The sequence below is a fragment of the Oncorhynchus nerka genome, linkage group LG22 (genome assembly GCF_034236695.1).
Source record: "Oncorhynchus nerka isolate Pitt River linkage group LG22, Oner_Uvic_2.0, whole genome shotgun sequence".
NCBI classification, from domain to species: Eukaryota; Metazoa; Chordata; class Actinopteri; order Salmoniformes; family Salmonidae; genus Oncorhynchus; species Oncorhynchus nerka.
The window spans coordinates 45,028,339-45,049,240 of NC_088417.1; the positions used below are offsets into that span (position 1 = coordinate 45,028,339).

The 20,902-nt window shown below is 42.4% G+C and overlaps 1 protein-coding gene across 1 annotated transcript in view; it reads left to right on the forward strand.

Moving 5' to 3' along the window:
* The window catches only part of rad50 (RAD50 homolog, double strand break repair protein), a 41,231-nt gene extending 22,224 nt beyond the window's left edge, over window positions 1-19,007 (forward strand). The window contains exons 16-26 of the mRNA XM_029627021.2: window positions 943-1,069; window positions 3,700-3,893; window positions 4,110-4,220; window positions 4,778-4,870; window positions 4,960-5,073; window positions 5,243-5,370; window positions 7,438-7,662; window positions 14,106-14,191; window positions 14,603-14,748; window positions 14,887-15,020; window positions 18,375-19,007. Of these exons, the coding sequence (XP_029482881.2) occupies window positions 943-1,069; window positions 3,700-3,893; window positions 4,110-4,220; window positions 4,778-4,870; window positions 4,960-5,073; window positions 5,243-5,370; window positions 7,438-7,662; window positions 14,106-14,191; window positions 14,603-14,748; window positions 14,887-15,020; window positions 18,375-18,561 (1,545 nt within the window). The 3' untranslated portion in view covers window positions 18,562-19,007. The remainder of the gene's footprint in view (window positions 1-942; window positions 1,070-3,699; window positions 3,894-4,109; window positions 4,221-4,777; window positions 4,871-4,959; window positions 5,074-5,242; window positions 5,371-7,437; window positions 7,663-14,105; window positions 14,192-14,602; window positions 14,749-14,886; window positions 15,021-18,374) is intronic.
* The last annotated feature ends 1,895 nt before the right edge of the window (window positions 19,008-20,902 follow it).

Genomic DNA, 20,902 nt, shown 5'->3' on the forward strand with positions numbered 1-20,902 from the left:
GTGCATTGACCACGCAGACTGAAAGCAAGCGTTTCGTGGTCGAGCAACAACAAATGCGCTCCTTGAGTGCCAGGGGGTGGGGTCTTGGTCTGTGTGGAAAACAGTGTGGAGAGAGATGACTCAAGTAGTGGAGTAAGCTATAAAAATAGACGCTACACAGCGTATCACATTAAACAAACCAAACATTCAAATATCATTATAGAAGGTAAAGCAAAAACCCAAACCTGTAAAATACTGTACACTGCCCAATCCTTATTGGATGTTCACTATTTTGGCTTTGGAATTTACATTTAAAAAGCTCAAAGATAATTGTCATTATTTCATAATACATTTCATGTAAAGCAAAAAATATAACTTCAATCGAAAACCATGTATTGTTTTTATAACTGAAACCGAACCGACCTAGAAAAGCACTAATTGCTCAGCACTACTGCATATTGCACCTTTAACAATGAGTGCCTCCCGTTTAAAAATGAAAGACGTACTGCTAACTTAGCTGGCCACTGCTAACTTAGCTGGCCACATCAATCTGATGTGGTCAAGACAAGGCACTACCAGATGGTATGATACATAACCTATGGCAGCAACAACTTGTTCTAACTAGCGCGATTCGGTTTGGCTACTTCATCTCCCTCTGTCTCCGTCCATGCAACACACACACCTGCTCCTCTCCCGCCGCTCCCCCACCCTTCTGCTGAAACAAGCAGCGCACCGGCTCTCCCAAGTCACGCAAGCAAGACTCCATTTTAAGTTTCAAAAAAAGTTAATACATCTTTGAAACGCATGCATTTCGACTATCTGGGGGGGGGGGCTATTCAAATAGCGAAATCATTTCAATTGACCATCCCTAGTTTCTTTCTATGCATCTCTCTTTACCCTCCTTCATTCCATCCTTGACTGTTGTGGTAACCTCCTCTGTCTGTGTGTGTCCTTGCTCTCTAGCTGGACCTGAAGGATGTGGAGAGGAAGATAGCCCAGCAAGCTGCCAAGCTGCAGGGAGTGGACCTGAGTCGCACCATTCAGCAGGTCAACCAGGAGAAACAGGAGACCCAGCATCGCCTGGACACAAGTATGACCTGCCTGGGGATAATGTTATACACTGGGGCCTCCTCCGCAAGACCTGTTGAGCAACTGTAAATCTACTGTAGCTGTTAGTGAAGGGAATTGTTCCTTCATGTACATATTACATCTATGATGACATACAGTAGCCTATAGATCAATTCAGTGTAGGTGAAGCGGACATCAGTCGGTCATGGTCACGTGATGAAGTAGCCCCCCGTGCAATCTTCAAAACCAGTGTTTGCCCTCGGCCCAAGAGGGAATTTCTTCTTGGTCTAAGACTTCAGCAATTGTGGAACAAGTACCAAATTGTCATACTTGAGTAAACGTAAAGATACCTTAAGACTCAAGTGAATGTCGCCCACTAAAATACTATTTTAGTTATAAAAGAATTTGGTTTTAAATATATATCAAAAGTAAATATAATTGCTAAAATATACTTAATTTCAAAAGTAAAAATATAAATAATTTCAAATTTCTTATATTAAGCAAACGTCACCATTTCCTTCATTTTAAAAAAAAATTACCGATAGCCAAGGGCACACTCCAACACTCAGACATAATTTTCAACTTAAGCATGTGTTTAGTGAGTCCACCAGATCAGAGGCAGTAGGGATGACCAGGGATGTTCTCTTGAAGTGTGTGAATTTAACCATTTTCCTGTCCGGCTAAGCATTGAAAATGTAAGGACTGCTTTTGGGTGTCAGGGAAAATGTATCGATTTAAAAAGTACATGATTTTCTTTAGGAATGTAGTGAAGTATAAGTTGTAAAAACATATATATAAATAGTAAAGTACAGATACCCCCCAAAAACTACTTAGGTCGTACTTTCAAGTATTTTTTACCTAAGTATTTTACACCACTGAAATTTGGTTGTTCCTGCAGGAGACCCGGGTTCATATCCCGTGTGTTACGTTGGCGCCCAATGTGGGGTGGTCTCTCGTGGGGGGGGGGGGGGGGTTCAAATGGGGGTGAATGTAGCTGTCGTGAGTTGCCTGTTAACTTCAAAGCCTCTTGGTCTAAGACGTTGGTTGCTCACGTGGGAGACCCGGGTTCATATCCTGTGTGTTACATATTATGATATACAGTGTAGGGGGAAAAGTATTTGATCCCCTGCTGATTTTGTACATTTGCCCACTGACAAAGAAATGATCACACTATAATTTTAATGGTAGGTTTATTTGAACAGTGAGAGAGACAGAATAACAACAAAAAAATCCAGAAAAACACACGTCAAAAATGTTAATAAATTGATTTGCATTTTAATGGGGGAAATAAGTATTTGACCTCTCTGCAAAACATGACTTAGTACTTGGTGGCAAACCCCTTGTTGGCAATCACGAGGTCAGACGTTTCTTGTAGTTGGCCACCAGGTTTGCACCCATCTCAGGAGGGATTTTGTCCCACTCCTCTTTGCAGATCTTCTCCAAGTCATTAAGGTTTCGAGGCAGACATATGGCAACTCGAACCTTCAGCTCCCTCCACAGATTTTCTATGAGATTAAGGTCTGGAGACTGGCTAGGCCACTCCAGGACCTTAATGTGCTTCTTCTTGAGCCACTCCTTTGTTGCCTTGGCTGTGTGTTTTTTTGTCATTGTCATTATGGAATAACCATCCACGACCCATTTTCAATGCCCTGGCTGAGGGAAGGAGGTTCTCACCCATTATTTAACAGTACAAGGCCCCGTCCATCATCTCTTTGATGCGGTGAAGTTGTCCTGTCCCCTTAGCAGAAAAACACCCCCAAAGCATAATGTTTCCACCTCCATGTTTGATGGTGTTCTCGGGGTCATAGGCATCATTCCTCCTCCAAACACATGAGTTGAGTTGATGCCAAAGAGCTCAATTTTGGTCTCATCTGACCACAACACTTTTCACCCAGTTGTCCTCTGAATCATTCAGATGTTCATTGGCAAACTTCAGACGGGCATGTATATGTGCTTTCTTGAGCAGGGGGACATTGCGGGCGCTGCAGGATTTCAGTCCTTCACGGCATAGTGTGTTACCATAGTGTGTTACCAATTGAGATCTTGCATGGAGCCCCAGACCGGGGGAGATTGACAGTTAATTTGTGTTTCTTCCATTTGCGAATAATTGCACCAACTGTTGTCACCTTCTCACCCAGCTGCTTGGCGATGGTCTTGGTCCATTTCCAGCCTTGTGTAGGTCTACAATCTTGTCCCTGACATCCTTGGAGAGCTCTTTGGTCTTGGCCAGGGTGGAGAGTTTGGAATCTGATTGATTGCTTCTGTGGACAGGTGTCTTTTATACAGGTAACAAACTGAGATTAGGAGCACTCCCTTTAAGAGTGTGCACCTCCTCTCATCTCGTTACCTGTATAAAAGAGACCTTGGAGCCAGAAATCTTTCTGATTGAGAGGGGTACAAATACTTATTTCCCCCATTAAAATGCAAATCAATATATAACATTTTTGAGATGCGTTTTTCTGGATTTTGTTATTTTGTCTCTCGCTGTTCAAATAAACCTACCATTAAAATTATAGACTGATAATTTCTTTGTCAGTGTGCAAACGTACAAAATGAGCAGGGGATCAAATACTTTTTCCCCCTCACTGTACCTATCTATTCCACCCTTATACTGTATTACTATGAATTCCAATGTTATTTGATTCATTGCAGCATCCAGCAAGATGGAGCTGAAGCGTAAACTGATCCAGGACCAGCAGGAGCAGATCCAGAGCCTGAAGAGCAGCATGAACGAGACCCGGGCGGAGAAGCTGCAGATCTCCAGTAACATGCAGAAGCAGCAGCAGCTGGAGGAGCAGTGTGTGGAGTTCACCACTGAGATTCAGGCTCTGCACAGAGAGATCAAGGTAAAACTCCACTCAGAGCAGTGACCTGTCTGAGGAAACTATCTGGAATCATACTAAAACCTCAGTGTTGGTAGAACTGTCTAGCAGCAGGTGGTTTGACGGTTATAACATGTTTTCTTCTGTATTGGCTGTGATGTTTTGTAGTCTTAGTAATAAGAGAAGGTCATGGTGTATCGCTTTATCAGTGTATCAAGGTTATCTCCTCCCTGTGTTCAGGAAGCTAAGGAGCAGGTGTCCCCTCTGGCCACCACCCTGGAGAAGCTGCAGCAGGAGAGGCTGGATTTGATGGAGCGCAGGAAGCAGAGGCAGGAGGAGGGACAAGAGAAGGTACCACCACCTCTTTCTCGTTTGTATTATTTAACTGTCCAACATTTCTTGCTAATACTTTCAAAGTGCTAATGGAGGACTGCATATTAAGTCTGATAACAGTGTTTCTCCAGTCACTTCATGTCTCTCGCCTACTAACCTCGTCCCCAGGCTATTGCACATATAAGCCTGGTACATCATGATTCAAAGTTGGCCATAATGAGTGTGACCATAGTGAACAAAGTATGTTATTTAATTTGAGTGACATCGCACAAATGCGAGGCATGCCGCTGTACTTGTGGTGTGCTCGCGTATGGGGAGGGTTAAGGGGGAGATGTTGTGGGAGATGATTGGTTGGTAGATTAAACTAATGCCTATGCGGCAGGAATTTTTCCCGGTATTTCTCTATTGGCTAACAAAGGCCAAGTTTGACGTGTTGGTCCACCAGACTCTTCACACTCTTCACGGAAGTGTCTGGGAACAGGTTTAATTGCATACCATGTCTCAAATAATAACGATCTTGGCATGATTATTTCAAAGTAGCACTTCTAACCACCTGTTCATTCCCTCCATCCCAGATAAATAGCATCAAAGACAAAGTTAAAAGCATGGCCGCCTTTGAAAGAGAGATTATCGGATACACAGAAGAGGGCAAGGATGATTACAAAGAGGTAAACATTGGTTCGGTTCTGTTCCTCATCCTGTCATAAGCATTGTCTCAATTTCTTTTGACACATTTTGTCCTGCATTTCTTTGAAAGCAAAAAGAGGGGGAGCTCCGAGAGACCAACACTCAGGTCCATGAGGCAGAGAAGCAACGGGAAAAGATTAACAAAGACAGTGGAAACATCAGGCAAGACATAGACACTCAGAAGGTGAGCTCAGGTGGCATATCTCTTTTCCCTAATTATGTCTGTCTCTCCTTTTGCTCCCCTATTCAGTAAGTTACCAGTGTGCTTTTATGAAGGAGCAAAGAAAACAAGTGCTAGTGTTGGATGAAATCTGTGAACTTGAGATCTGGGTGACCGTGTGATATCATTGAAGGTCCAAGAGCGTTGGCTGCAGGACAACCTGACGTTGAGGAAGCGCATCGAGGAGCTGAAGGACGTGACCAAGAAACGAGAGGCTGTGGCGAAGGATATGGGGAACATGCAGGTCCTGCAGCTACGCAAGTAAGAACGCCTCCTTGACCATGCTCACCTGCACCAGGGAGTGGTCCCAAAACGCAACATGTTCAAACCCACGTATGCTTCTGATGCTAATCCGTGCCTCCCAGGTTCCATAAGATAATATGGAATTGATTGTATTATACCTGCCTGAAATTTGAACTAATAATCAGATGCTGGAATTTGGATTATGTCTTAAAAGATTCATGTTGGTGGTGTCGGTTCATATGACCTAGTCCTTCTGGGTGGAGATGCAACCCTTGTAGGACTCCTGTTACAAAGTGACCCATCTGAAATACCTCCAGAATATACCCTAGGCCAACACATAAGGCTGTACATGTGCCTTCTTCCCTGGTTACTAGTGAGTCTAGGGAGTCAGAGAGGTGGTGGTGTCAGCTCATACAACCTTTTTTACACATTATCTCTTTGGGGACACCAGTCCCTTTTAGAGGTCGACCGATTAATCGGAATGGCCGATTTAATTAAGGCTGATTTCAAGTTTTCACAGATTATGGCCGATTACATTGCACTCCACGAGGAGACTGCGTGGCAGGCTTGACTACCTGTTATGCGAGTGCATTTCTTTACTTACCTACACACACTTTTTTTTTTTCCCCTCCACATTATTGGTTAGAGCCTGTAAGTAAGCATTTCACTGTAAGGTCTGCTATACCTGTTGTATTCTGCGCACGTGACAAATAAACTTTTATTTGATTTGAGCCAAGGTAAGTTGCGAGCTAGCATTGATTGATTTTTTTATAAATTTAATCTTAACATAATCACTAGTTAACTACCCATGGTTTATGACATTACTAGTTTATCTAGCTTGTCCTGCGTTGCATATAATTGTTGCGGTTCCTGTTAATTTATCATCGAATCACAGCCTACTTCGCCAAACGGGTGATGATTTAACAAGCGCATTCATGAAAAAAGCACTGTCGTTGCACCAATGTGTACCTAACCATAAACATCAATGCCTTTCTTAAAATCAATACACAAGTATATATTTTTAAACCTGTATATTTAGTTCATATTGCCTGCTAACATGAATTTATTTTAACTAGGGAAATTGTCACTTCTCTTGCGTTCTGTGCGAGCAGAGTCGGGGCATGTGCAGCAGTTTGAGCCGCCTGGCTCGTTGCGAACTGTGTGAAGACCATTTCTTTCTAACAAAGACCATAATTTATTTGCCAGAGTTGTGCAATAATTATGACATAACATTGACGGTTGTGCAATGTAACAGCACTATTTAGACTTAGGGATGCCACCCGTTAGGTAAAATATGGAACGGTTCCGTATTTCACTGAAATAATAAATGTTTTGTTTTTTCGAAATTATAGTTTCCGGATTTGACCATATTAATGACCTATTTCTGTGTTTTATTAGATTATAATTAAGTCTATGATTTGATAGAGCGGTCCGACTGAGCAGTGGTAGGCAGCAGCAGGCTCGTAAGCATTCATTCAAACAGCACTTTCCTGCATTTGCCAGCAGCTCTTCACTGTGCTTCAAGCATTGCGCTGTTTATGACTTCAAACCTATCAACTCCCGAGATTAGGCTGGCAATACGAAAGTGCCTATAGGAACATCCAAGTCAAAGGTATATGAAATACAAATGGTATAGAGAGAGTTCTATAATTCCTAGAATAATTACAACCTAAAACTTCTTACCTGGGAATATTGAAAGGAACCACCAGTTAAAAGGAACCACCAGCTTTCGTATGTTCTGAGCATGGAACTTAAAAGTTTGCTTTTTTACATGGCAAATATTGCACTTTTACTTTCTTATCCAACACTTTGTTTTTGCATGATTTAATCCAATTATTTGAAACTAAATTGATTTTATTGATGTTTTACATTAAGTTAAAATAAGTGTTCATTCAGTATTGTTGTAATTGTCATTATTACAGATATATTTAATCGGTATCGGCTTTTTTGGGGGGGTCCTTCAATAATCGGTATCGTATCGACGTTGAAAAATCATCATCGGTCGACCTCTCGTCCCTTTTATCATTGTAACATGAAATGTGTGCGATATCTCTGAGTTCTCTGTCCCTCTTCCCTGGTTCTCAGTGAGCGCAGGGAGTCTGAGCAGCGCGTGGACGACCTGAAGAAGAACCGCAGCGTAGCATTGGGCCGACAGAAAGGCTTCGAGGAGGAGATCATCCGCTTCCGCAAGGAGCTCCGCGAGGACCAGTACGGCAAGGCTGACGAACGCTTTCGGGACAGGATGATTGTCATGAGGACCACAGAGCTGGCCAACAAGGACCTGGACATCTACTACAAGGCCCTGGACCAGTGAGTTGTTGACGGAGGAGGGTGGTTCGGTGGTGGTGATAGGTCCATTTCCATTAAGACTCATGGTTGTAGACGCAGTCATGTGTGTTTGACTTACAGGGTGTGTAACCATACCATTTCTTCTGATCATATACCTTACCAGTTAAAAGATTGGACACGGGGCCTCCCGGGTGGCGCATTGGTTAAGGGCACTGTACTGAAGCGCCAGCTGTGCCACCAGAGACTCTGGTTTCGCGCCCAGGCTCTGTCGTAACCGGCCACGACCGGGAGGTCCGTGGGGCGACGCACAATTGGCCTAGCCTCGTCCGGGTTAGGGAGGGGTTGGCCGGTAGAGAGATCCTTGTCTCATCGCTTACCAGCGACTCCTGTGGCGGGCTGGACGCAGTGCGCGCTAACGAAGGTTGCCAGGTGCACAGTGTTTCCTCCGACACATTGGTGCGGCTGGCTTCCGGGTTGGTTAAGAAGCAGTGCGGCTTGGTTGGGTTGTGTATCGGAGGACGCATGACTTTCAACCTTCGTCTCTCCCGAGCCCGTACGGGAGTTGTAGCGATGAGACAAGATAGTAGCTACTAAACAATTGGATACCACGAAAACGGGGTACAATTCAAACAAAAAAACAAAAAAAGTTTGGACACACCTACTACATTGTAGAATAATAGTGAAGACCTCAAAACTATAAAATAACATGTATGGAATCATGTTGTAACCAAAAGTCTTAAACAAATCAAAAGATATATTTTAGGTTCTTCAAAGTAGCCACCCTTTGTCTTGATGACAGCTTTGCACACTCTTGGCATTCTCTCAACCAACTTCACCTGGAATACTTTTCCAACAATCTTGGAGTTCCCACATATGCTGAGCACTTGTTGGCTGCTTTTCCTTCACTCCAACTCATCCCAATCCTTCGCAATTGGGTTGAGGTAGGGTACTTGTGGATGCCAGGTCATCTGATTCAGCACTCCGTCACTCTCCTTAGTCAAATAGCCCTTACACAGCCTGGAGGTGTGTTTTGGGTTATTGTCCTGTTGAAAAACAAATGATAGTCCAACTAAGCGCAAACCAGATGGTATGGCGTATACCTGCAGAATGCTGTGGTAGCCATGCAGGTTAAGTGTGTCTTAAATAAATCAGACTGTGTCACAATCAAAGCACCTCCACACATCACACCTCCGTTTTTCACAGTGGGAACCACACATATTCTGCGTCTCACAAAGACATGGCGGTTAAAATCTCCAATTTGGACTCATCAGACCAAAAGACAGATTTCCATCAGTCTAATGTCCATTGCTTGTGTTTCTTGGCCCAAGGAAGTCTCTTCTTATTATTGGTGTCCTTTAGTAGTGGTTTCTTTGCAACAATTTGGCCATTCACTCAGTCTGGCCATTCACTTCACCCATTCACTAAATTTTCAGATTGACTGACCTTAATGTCTTGAAGTAATGGACTATCGTTTCTCTTTGCTTATTTGAGCTGTTCTTGCACTAATATGGGCTTGGTCAGATACCAAATTGGGCTATCTTCTGAATACCACCCCTATCTTGTCACACCACAACTGATTGGCTCAAACGTATTAAGAAGGAAAGAAATTCCACAAATTAACAAGGCACACCTGTTAATTGAAATGCATTCCAGGTGACTACCTCATGAAGCTGGTTTAGAGAATGCCAAGAGTGTGCAAAACTGTAGACAAGGGTGGCTACTTTGAAGAATCACAAATAATTTGATTTGTTTAACACTTTTTTTAGGTTACTACATGATTCCATATGTGTACAATGTAGAAAATAGTTTAAAATATATGGATATAGAAAAACCCTGGAATGAGTAGGTGTGTCCAACACTTGGTAACCACTCTTAAAATCCAATAAAGGAAAAGAAAGGTGAACTGCTGTGCGTAATGCTCCTGTTTTCAATAGTTTAGGTGTGGATGCCAGGATATGTGACACTAATCAGAACTCACTAGTCATGCTTATGTGGGTGAATTATCCTACCACAAAATGTACAGAAGATCTTTTGACATTAAGTGAGTCATTACATGAAACTGTTTCTCTGCCCTTCAAGATAATACTTGAGTTTTCAAGTTTTCACTCTTGGATTGTGCAACGGGTAATTAGCCTAGATCAAAGTCTTTGTCCTCAGGCCTGGAGGGAAGCCAAAGTTATTCCGCTACCCAATGGTGGTAAAGAGGCCTTTACTGGTTCTAACAGCAGACCTATAAGCTTGCTGCCAGCTTTAGCAAGCTGTTTGAAAAAATAGTTTCACCAAATACAATGATATTTCTCTGTAAACAAATTAACAGATTTTCAGCATGCTTACAGACAAGGGCACTCAACATGTACTGACTGCACTGACACAAGTGACTGATGATTGGTTGAAAGAAATTGTTAATAAGATTGTGGGAGCTGTACTGTTAGATTTCAGTGCGGCCTTTGATGTTATTGACCATAAACTGTTGTTGAGAACTTAAGTGCTATGGCTTTTCAACCTCCGCTCTGTATCCACAATATGGCAATCTATCTAATAGAACTCTAAGGGTTTTCTTTAATAGAAGCATCTCTAATGTCAAACATTTAAAGTGTGGTGTACTGCAGGGCAGCGCTCTAGGCCCTATACTCTTTTCTATTTTTACCAATGACCTGCCACTGGCATTAAACAAAGCATGTGTGTCCATGTATGCTGATGATTCAACCAAATACGCACCAGCAACCACAGTTAAAACCTGTTATGGCAAGGCGTTCCCCAAGGCCCCCCCCCCCCCCCCATTCAGCTGAAAAGGTGGCACGGGGAATGCAAAATTCTAAAATATTCTTTAGAAATATTTAACTTTCACACAATAACAAGTCCAATACAGCAAATGAAAGATAAACATCATTTACCCATCATGTCCAATTTATTTAAATGTTTTACAGTGAAAACACAACATATATTTATGGTGGCCAGTAATAAACTGGTCCTGAACATCTCTAAAACTAAGAGCATTGTATTTGGTATAAATCATTCCTTAAGTGCTAGACCTCAGATGAATCTGGTAATGAATGGTGTGGCTGTTGAACAAGTTGAGACTAAATTACTTGGCGTTACCTTAGATTGTAAACTGTCAATGTCAGAACATATAGATTCAATGGTTGCGAAGATGGAAGAGGTCTAACCGTAATAAAGAGATGCTCTGCTTTTTTTTGACACCACACTCCAAAAAGCAAGTTGTGCAGGCTCTAGTTTTGTCCAGTGCTGCAAGGAAAAGACCTAGTTAAGCTGCAGCTGGCCCAGAACAGAGCGGCACGTTTTGCTCTTAATTGTAATCAAAGGGCTGATATAAATACTATGCATGCCATTCTCTCTTGGCTTGAGGAGAGACTAACTGAATCACTTATTTTTTATAAGAAACACAAATGTGTTGAAAATCCCATTGTTTGCATAGTCAACTTACACACAGCTCTGACAAACACTTATCCCACCAGACTTGTCACCAGGGGTCTTTTCTTAGTCCCCAAATCCAGAACAAATTCAAGAAAACGTACAGTATTATTTAGAGCCCTTATTGCATCGAACTTCCATCTCATTGCTCAAATAAACAGCAAACCTGGTTTCAGAAAACAGATAAAGTAACGCCTCTCCCCTATTTGACCTAGATAGTTCGTATATGCATTGATATGTAGGCGGTGTGCCTTTTAAAAAATGTATGTGGTTTTGTCCTTGAGCTGTTCTTGTCTAATGATGTTCTGTATTATGTCATTATGTTTTGTGTGACTCCAGGAAGAGTAGCTGCTGCTTTTGCAACAGCTAATGGGGATCTTAATAAAATACCAAATACAAATCTGCACAATGACAGTAATACAGTGCATTTGGAAAGTATTCAGACCCCTTGACTTTATCCACATTTTGTTACGTTACAGCCTACTAAAATGGATTTAGTTGTGTTTTTTCCCCCCATAATCAATCTACACACAATACCCCAGACTGACATAGCAAAAATAGGTTTTTAGGAATTGTTGCACATTTATATACAAAGGATATCACATTTACACAAGTTTTCAGACCCTTTACTCAGTACTTTGTTGAAGCACCATTTGGTGCTCAAGTTTTTTGGGGGGTATGACGCTACAAGCTTGGCAAATCTGTATTTGGGGAGTTTCTACCATTCTCTGCAGATCCGCTCAAGCTCTGTCAGGTTGGATGGGGAGAGTCGCTGCACAGCTATTTTCAGGTCTCTGGAGATGTTCGATCGGGTTTAAGTCCAAGCTCTTGCTGGGTCACTCAAGAACATTCAGAGACTTGTCCCGAAGCCACCACTGTGTTGTCTTGGCTGTGTGCTTAGGGTCCTATTGGAGGTGAACCTTCGCCCCAGTCTGAGGTGCTGAGTGCTCTGGAGCAGGTTTTCATCAAGGATCTCTCTCTACTTTGCTTCGTTCATCTTTCCCTCGATCCTGACTAGTCTCCCAGTCCCTGCCACTGAAAAACATCCCCAAAGCATGATGCTGCCACCACCATGCTTCATCGTATGAATGGTGCCAGGTTTTCTCTAGACATGACTCTTTGCATTCAGGCCAAAGAGTTCAATCTTGGTTTTATCAGACCAAAGAATCTTGTATTTCATTGTCTGAGAGTCTTTTAGGTGCCTTTTGGTGAACTCCCAAGCGGGCTATCGTGTGCTTTTTACTGAGGAGTGGCTTCGAGTCTCATAACAAAAGGTCTGAATACTTATGTAAATAAGGTATTTCTGTTTTGTTTTTTTGTAAATTTGCAAAAACCTGTTTTTGCTTTGTCATTATGGGGTTTTGTGTGTGTGTTTGGATGGGGGGGGGTGTATTTAATACATTTTCGAATAAGGGTGTAACGTAACATTTGGAAAAGGGGATGGCAACTGAATACTTTCCCGAATACACAGTGCATATATTAACATTCTATTGCCCTATCGATGGTAGACTGAATGAGTAGCCTGCATAAATGCAGGTCTTGAGAGGAAATGACAGCTCAACTCTCTCACTGAGATATCATCTTCGTTGGCTTAGTGCCATCAGCAGGCAAGCCAGCAGCACAGCGGTGGTAGGGAGGTACAGCTCTCTGGTTCTTATCATGTATCCCATGCAGAGCATACAGTAGATCTCATGAAATCAGTGTGAGTCAACCCTGTGAGTTTGCATTTAGTTGGAAGTGAATGAATGCCATTGTCTTTTGTCCATGAAAGGCTAGAAAACCCTTTTGCAATTATGTTAGCACAGCTGAAAACTGTTGTCCTGATTAGAAGCAATAAAACTGGCCTTTATTTAGACTAGTTGAGTATCTGGAGCATCAGCAATTAAGCCTATTCCATGTGAGAAATTGCCAAGAAACTGAAGATCTCGTACAACGCTGTGTAGTACTCCATTCACAGAGCAGCGCAAACTGTGCCTAACCTGAATAGAAGGAGTGGGAGACCCCGGTGCACAACCGAGCAAGAGTACAAGTCTAGTTTGAGAAACCGATGCCTCACACGTACTCAACTGGCAGCTTCATTAAATAGTACCCACAAAACACCAGTCTCAACGTCAACAGTGAAGAGGCGACTCTGGGTTCCTCTGTCCAGTATCTGTGTTCTTGTGCCTGTCTTTTCTTTTTATTGGCCAGTCTGAGATATGGCTTTTTATTTGCAACTCTGCCTAGAAGGCCAGTATCCCAGAGGCGCCTCTTCACTGTTGACGTTGAGACTGGAGAAGTCATTGACTAACCTTAGTGAGCCGTTTTCTTGTTTGGCCAATTGAACATGAAAAGTAATAGATTGATACGAAGGAGCTCTTGTCCCATTATGTTACCTAAACCAAGCCCAATGAGCTTCTCATGGTGATGGTAATCACAGCTTTCTAAGAAACTTACAGATATGGTCACATCCTGTAGATTTAATTTAGTAAGCAGAATAATAGTGTCTTTCTGGCCATACCAAATGTCGACGGGATTTCAAGAGAAACCGTAACGCCTGGTAATCTTTTTTTATTTGCACCCACCTAGAACTGGGTGATATGGACAATAATCGATATCTTGATAAATTGACTGAATTGTCACAAACTATAAATGGAACGATACGTTTAACATTAATATCCACAACAGTTACTATTTTATAATACCCTTAAATCTACTACTACCACTTTGAAATTTGTAGCTTTAAATGTCCTGTTAGCAGTTACCCATATTGGCAGACTTATTTAATTTCAAACTTCAAATTGTTTCTAGTATAGGCTACTCGTCGTAAATAACTGTCAGTGAAATGTCCTTTTTAAGTGGTCGGTGTCTGTTTTACGGTTCGTTGGCCCAGCTCTACATCCACCCAGTCTTAAAATCTTAATCTTTATTTGAAGTTTTTCTATCACTTACTGGTAGGCCTATGTCTAATCCTGTTGAAAGGTATCAATGCCAATGTCATCTTATCCAGAGTTTTGCCCATTTTCAGTTGTACCCACTGTCCTCTTCTACAGAACCATAATGAAGTTTCACAGTATGAAGATGGAGGAGATCAACAAAATCATCCGGGACCTCTGGCGCAGCACATACCGAGGACAAGGTCTCTGAGCGAGTGTGGTTTTCGTTTAAGTGCTCAACTGAAATCATGTGCCTGCGTGGAATATATATTTCATAATGTTATAACTTCAATAAAAGTATCCAACTTATCTCCAACCCCCATCCATCTTGTATCACTTTTAGCAGGGTGTAGCAGTATGCTGTTTAACAGGACTGCCCAATAGAAATTGTAACTAACCTGATTCAGTTTGTCAACCAACTCGTTTTTATAATCGGGTGTGCTAGATTAGGAGTGAGAACCTAAAGAGCGGTAGCTCCACGGGAACAGGGTTGGGCAGCCCTGCTGCATAATGACCACGCTTTGCGGCTGTGTTGTCACCCCATACTGTATCAATTCGTCATGTGATTATCGATTTTTAAGTCTAAATGTTCTTCCTCCCTTGCTCTTCTCCAGACATTGAGTATGTGGAGATCCGCTCTGATGTGGATGAGAATTCTTCCGGGGCGGGAGTGAAGAGGAGGACCTATAACTACCGTGTGGTGATGGTGAAGGGAGACACGGCGCTGGACATGAGGGGTCGCTGCAGTGCCGGCCAGAAGGTGCAGTGCTGGATGCTTTACCTACTTCCTGTAGCTCATGAGATAGCTATAAGAGAGGGCATTATCCCCTTATGGATATAGGGGTGGCAGTGTGTTGGTCAATTTGATGATGACGTGTCAGTGTGCATGTATGTTTAGGTCCTGGCCTCCCTCATCATCCGTCTGGCTCTGGCTGAGACCTTCTGTCTGAACTGTGGCATCCTGGCCCTGGACGAGCCCACAACCAACCTAGACAGGGAGAACATCGAGTCCCTCGCACACGCCCTTGTGGAGTGAGTCTATTTGTCCAATAGCCTGCTACATCTGAATGGCAACATATCCCTTGCTTTGAGCAAACTTATGCATTCCAAGGAAAGCTCAACTACAGTGAGCTCAAAAGTATTGGGACAGTGACACTTGTTTTGATTTGGCTCTGTACTCCAGCACTTTGGATTTGAAATTATATAATGACTGAGGTTACAGTGTGGACTGTCAGCTTTAGTTTGAGGGTACTTTCATTCATATCGGGTGAACGGTTTAGAAATTACAGCAACTTTTTGTACATAGTCCTCTCCCCCATTTTAGAGAATGAAGGTATTAGGACAAATTCACTTCTATATTCCAAGCACACAATGTGACTCTACAAACTTGTTGGATGCATTTGCTGTTTGTGTTTCAGATTATTTTGCACCCAATAGAAATGAATGGTATAAAAAAAAAAATCATTTTGGAGTCACTTTTTTAAATATTTTTGAACCTAGGCAAGTCAGTTAAGTGGGTTAACTGCCTTGTTTAGGGGCAGAACGACAGATTTTCACCTTGTCAGCTCGGGGATTCGAACTTGTAACTTTTCAGTTACTAGTCTAACGCTCTAACCAACCACTAGGCTACCTGCCGCCCCAGGTAGCCTTATTGTGAATAAGAATAGAATGTGTTACTAAACACTTTTTTAATGTGGATGCTACCATGATTATGGATAGTCCAGAATGAGTCATGAATAATGATGAATGAGAAAGTTAGATTCACAAATATCATATGCCCAGGACATGCTGACCTCTCACCATTACAATAAGAGGGAGGTTAGTATTTTTTTTGGGGGGGGGGTATTTATGCCTCCAACTTTCTCACACATTATTCACTGTTCATTCAGGATTGTAGTAGCATCCACTTGAATGTAGAAGCATTTAGAAACATATTCTCTTATTTACAATTAAAGTTGACTCCAAAATGACACATTATTTACCATTCAATTCTATTGGGCACAAAATAGTCTCAAACACAACCAAAACGAGCAGAAAATGCATCCAAGCATGATGTAGTCATTGCGCGCTATGAATATGGGACCAAATGCTTAACTTTTGACTACTTTAATACACATGTAAGTAAATGTGGCCCAATACTTTTGGTCCCCTAAAATGGCAGGACTATGTACAAAAAGTGCTGTCGTTGGTTTACCCGATAAGGATGAAAAAACCCTCAAATTAAAAGCTGACAGTCTGCACTTTAACCTCAGTCATTATATAATTTCAAAACAAAATATTTGTCACTGTCCCAATACTTTTGGAGCTCACTGTATCTTCATGTAGAAACATTATGGTATTCTTTCACAATTCCAGATTTCAGCTGTATAGTTCAGCATATGACACGCACATTAATTCTAGTTGTCATCTAATTTTGATGGGCCAAGTCTTTTGCAATCTGGAAACGTATCACCACAGCAATTTTTTTATCATCTCATCTACCGCTTTCCCAAACCTAACCCAGAGTTTCTGACTGAACTGTCTGTCCCATTCCTAACCCAGGGTTTCTGTCTGAACTGTCTGTCCCATTCCTAACCCAGGGTTTCTGTCTGAACTGTCTGTCCCATTCCTAACCCAGGGTTTCTGACTGAACTGTCTGTCCCATTCCTAACCCAGGGTTTCTGTCTGAACTGTCTGTCCCATTCCTAACCCAGAGTTTCTGACTGAACTGTCTGTCCCATTCCTAACCCAGGGTTTCTGTCTGAACTGTCTGTCCCATTCCTAACCCAGGGTTTCTGACTGAACTGTCTGTCCCATTCCTAACCCAGGGTTTCTGTCTGAACTGTCTGTCCCATTCCTAACCCAGGGTTTCTGACTGAACTGTCTGTCCCATTCCTAACCCAAAGTTTCTGACTGAACTGTCTGTCCCATTCCTAACCCAGGGTTTCTGACTGAACTGTCTGTCCCATTCCTAACCCAGGGTTTCTGTCTGAACTGTCTGTCCCATTCCTAACCCAGGGTTTCTGACTGAACTGTCTGTCCCATTCCTAACCCAGGGTTTCTGACTGAACTGTCTGTCCCATTCCTAACCCAGGGTTTCTGACTGAACTGTCTGTCCCATTCCTAACCCAGGGTTTCTGACTGAACTGTCTGTCCCATTCCTAACCCAGGGTTTCTGACTGAACTGTCTGTCCCATTCCTAACCCAGGGTTTCTGACTGAACTGTCTGTCCCATTCCTAACCCAGGGTTTCTGACTGAACTGTCTGTCCCATTCCTAACCCAGGGTTTCTGACTGAACTGTCTGTCCCATTCCTAACCCAGGGTTTCTGACTGAACTGTCTGTCCCATTCCTAACCCAGGGTTTCTGACTGGTTTCTGACTGAACTGTCTGTCCCATTCCTAACCCAGGGTTTCTGACTGAACTGTCTGTCCCATTCCTAACCCAGGGTTTCTGACTGAACTGTCTGTCCCATTCCTAACCCAGGGTTTCTGACTGAACTGTCTGTCCCATTCCTAACCCAGGGTTTCTGACTGAACTGTCTGTCCCATTCCTAACCCAGGGTTTCTGACTGAACTGTCTGTCCCATTCCTAACCCAGGGTTTCTGACTGAACTGTCTGTCCCATTCCTAACCCAGGGTTTCTGACTGAACTGTCTGTCCCAAACCTAACCCAGGGTTTCTGACTGAACTGTCTGTCCCAAACCTAACCCAGGGTTTCTGACTGAACTGTCTGTCCCATTCCTAACCCAGGGTTTCTGACTGAACTGTCTGTCCCAAACTTAATCCAGGGTTTGACTGAGCTGTCTGATTCAAACCTAACACAGGGTTTCTAACTGAACTCATCACCACTCTGTGCTCCTCCTTGGTGCTGTTGGGGGACTTTAACATACATGTTGACTCTGACAATGACAGTTTTGCCACTGAATTCCTTGTCCTGTTTGACTCCCTTGGCTTGACCCAGCTTATTGACTTTGTACACATAATCGTGGTCACACGCTAGACCTGTTATAGCCCATCGGTATTACCATAGACAACCTGACTGGTTCAGACATTGGGCTCTCTGACCACATAAGTAATATCTATTGATGTATCTAATATCTATTCCCTCCCCCTGTCTGCAGTTAGCATACTGTCTTTTCATCATGTCAAATCCAGTCTTGTCTTTGGGGCTCTACCAGCCCTTATATCCAGCCCGCTGGAAGATGCAGTATGTCTGTATAATGACCCTTCTACACCTCTCAATGACTTGGCCCTCCTAAAGACCAGAGTAGTTTCATTCTAGCGCTCTGGCCCCCTTGTACAGTGGGTGTTGATTCGTGCAGTGGGTGTTGTCATTGAAGAAAAGTACGTTAATAGTATAGGAATACTATTGTACAAATATTTTGACACTACTTTTCTCTGCTCAGAATCATCAAGAGCCGCTCACGCCAGCGCAACTTCCAGCTGCTCATCATCACCCATGACGAGGACTTTGTGGAGCTCCTGGGGCGCTCCAACTACGTGGAACACTTCTACCGTATCAGGAAGAACATGGACCAGTGCTCTGAGATCACCAAGTGCAGTGTCTCCTCCCTCACCTCCTACCTGCACTGAGTGTCAGACACCATCCAAAGACTTGATTGATACTAGTCTGTCAAGGCTATGATTGTTATAACAGGCACATGGCACGACAAATTGTATTTTAAAAAAAGATATATACAATGCCTTAGTTGACTCGAGAGCGGGAAAAAAGCTGCACTACAGTACTGTATTCCAGTTGGCGTTGGGATCTGTGCCTAAAGAAGACCATAGTAGTTTCTGTTCACTTCCTTTGATTTAGGAGGGATTTCTGTTCTTTAACAGGATGAAGTTAATTGGTAGATAAGACCTTGAGGCCCCGTCGTTGATTACCACTTTTATCCGGTATTCGGCGAAACGCCTCTGGTCTTGGTGACGCTTGCTAATCAACCACATCTCAATCAAGATATTCATAATGTGTCTCAAACTGTATATTTGAGTCTATCAGCTGACACTGCAATAAAATGTGTGGGGGAAAGATATCCTGGGTCCTGTGTATAAATAATCTGTTCACTGAGTAGTCCTCACATTTGGCTTTAAATTATTACCTGCTGCACTTCAACTTCTCTGAAGTACAAGGACTTCTTTAGTACTACTTAGCTTTGGCAAATCAACCCAGCCAAAGATGAAGACGGCGATCCTTCTACTCTCTGTTGCGATGGTGCTATTTGACTCTGGAACTCTGCCTGCCAACGCTGCAGCGCACCGGCAGCATAGAAGTCACGATTCCAATTTAGAGGAAATTATTAGCATGGCAGGACAATACACGCACACTCTGTCAGAGGTAAGAGCTGATCAAACGGCTATAACAAACTTTGGGTTAGCTTGTTGACGAAGAGCCACGCTGTTCTTATATTCTATAGGATTCCTCTGCCTTAATTGTTTTGACATTTTAAAAGTGCAACAAACTTCTCACTATTGTCTTTTACTCTAGGAACTTCTGGAAACATTACTCATAGATGTAACACATTTGACTGCGACCACCACAAAGTGCAAGGTGATGTGATTAAATGTTCTGCCCCCTTAGACATTTTGGTGTTAATACGATCATATGTATAATTGAAAAATATTTACAGTTGATGTAAAAAAAATAAAAAGATATCTATGGAGCTTGAATATGTGGCAACTTTCATTAACGAAACAAATGTTATTTTACAGGAGTTTTTCTGCGAAGCTGAGACAATCTTGGCCTCCGTGAAAAATGACGTGTTTGGTGAGGAGGGAAAGATTGTCCGACATCTGAGGGTTTACAACAAACTTGTAAGTTACTAAAGTGTTCTATTAATAAAGCAGCTCATTGACCTGCAGTGGTTTCTCCATCTTAAGAAGACGTGACCAAATGAAGGCACATGCGCTGGGTGTGAGAGTGTCTTTGGTGTTGATGTCTGATGATGCTCTCGTATTACAGCAGAAGTGCACCGTTGTGAAGAGCCAAGGCAACCAGGTGGAGGGCAACCAGGTGGAGCTGAGGAGACTTCTCCGCGACCTAAAAGAATGTGGCCAAAAAATCAACTCCAAACCATGAGATCTACACCATCTCAACACAATGCTAATCTGCTTATTTATTGTTTGTTGACTGTTTTATTTAAGTTAAAGTGGCGTTAAAATGACTTTACCAAGGGAAGTATTTTAATTATGTTAACCTTTTCTTTTTTTTTACCTGAGTAGCATATTGATAATCTAATGCACACCTGTTAATAATAAGCATAATTTTATACTACAATATTTGTACTGAAATAAAGGTTTTTCATGACTAAAGTTCAAAGTCTGGTTTTTAACCTACACATTTTCCAGGATTTCCATGAATTGTCAATGGTCAGGTTAGACTGGTCATTAATTTCCACTGAAATGGCAGGGCTGGTGTGAAACAGTAGCTAAACTTACTAACATCTTACTCAACTGTATTCTCATGGCCCTTGAAATCGCCATTACTTTGTGTTTCACTACTGGCATGCAACCGTTCATGTGTTCTCATTACTACACTGAACACAAATATAAATGCCACATGTAAAGTGTTGGTTTCATGAGCTGAAATAAAATATCCCAGAAATGTTCCATACGCTCAAAGGTTCTCGCAAATGTGAACAAATTTGTTTTCTTCCCTGTTAGTGAGCATTTCTCCTTTGCCAAGATATGCCACACCTGTCAGGTGGATGGACGATCATGGAACTGATTACACCTCATTACACAGGTGCACCTTGTGCTGTGTACAATAGAATGCCACTCAAATGTGCTGTTTTGTGTCACAAACAAAATGCCACAGATGTCTCAAGTTTTGAGGGAGCATGCAATTGGCAGAAATGTCCACCAGAGTTGTTGCCAGGGAATTTAATGTTAATTTCTCTACCGTAAGCTGCCTCCAATGTCGTTTTAGAGA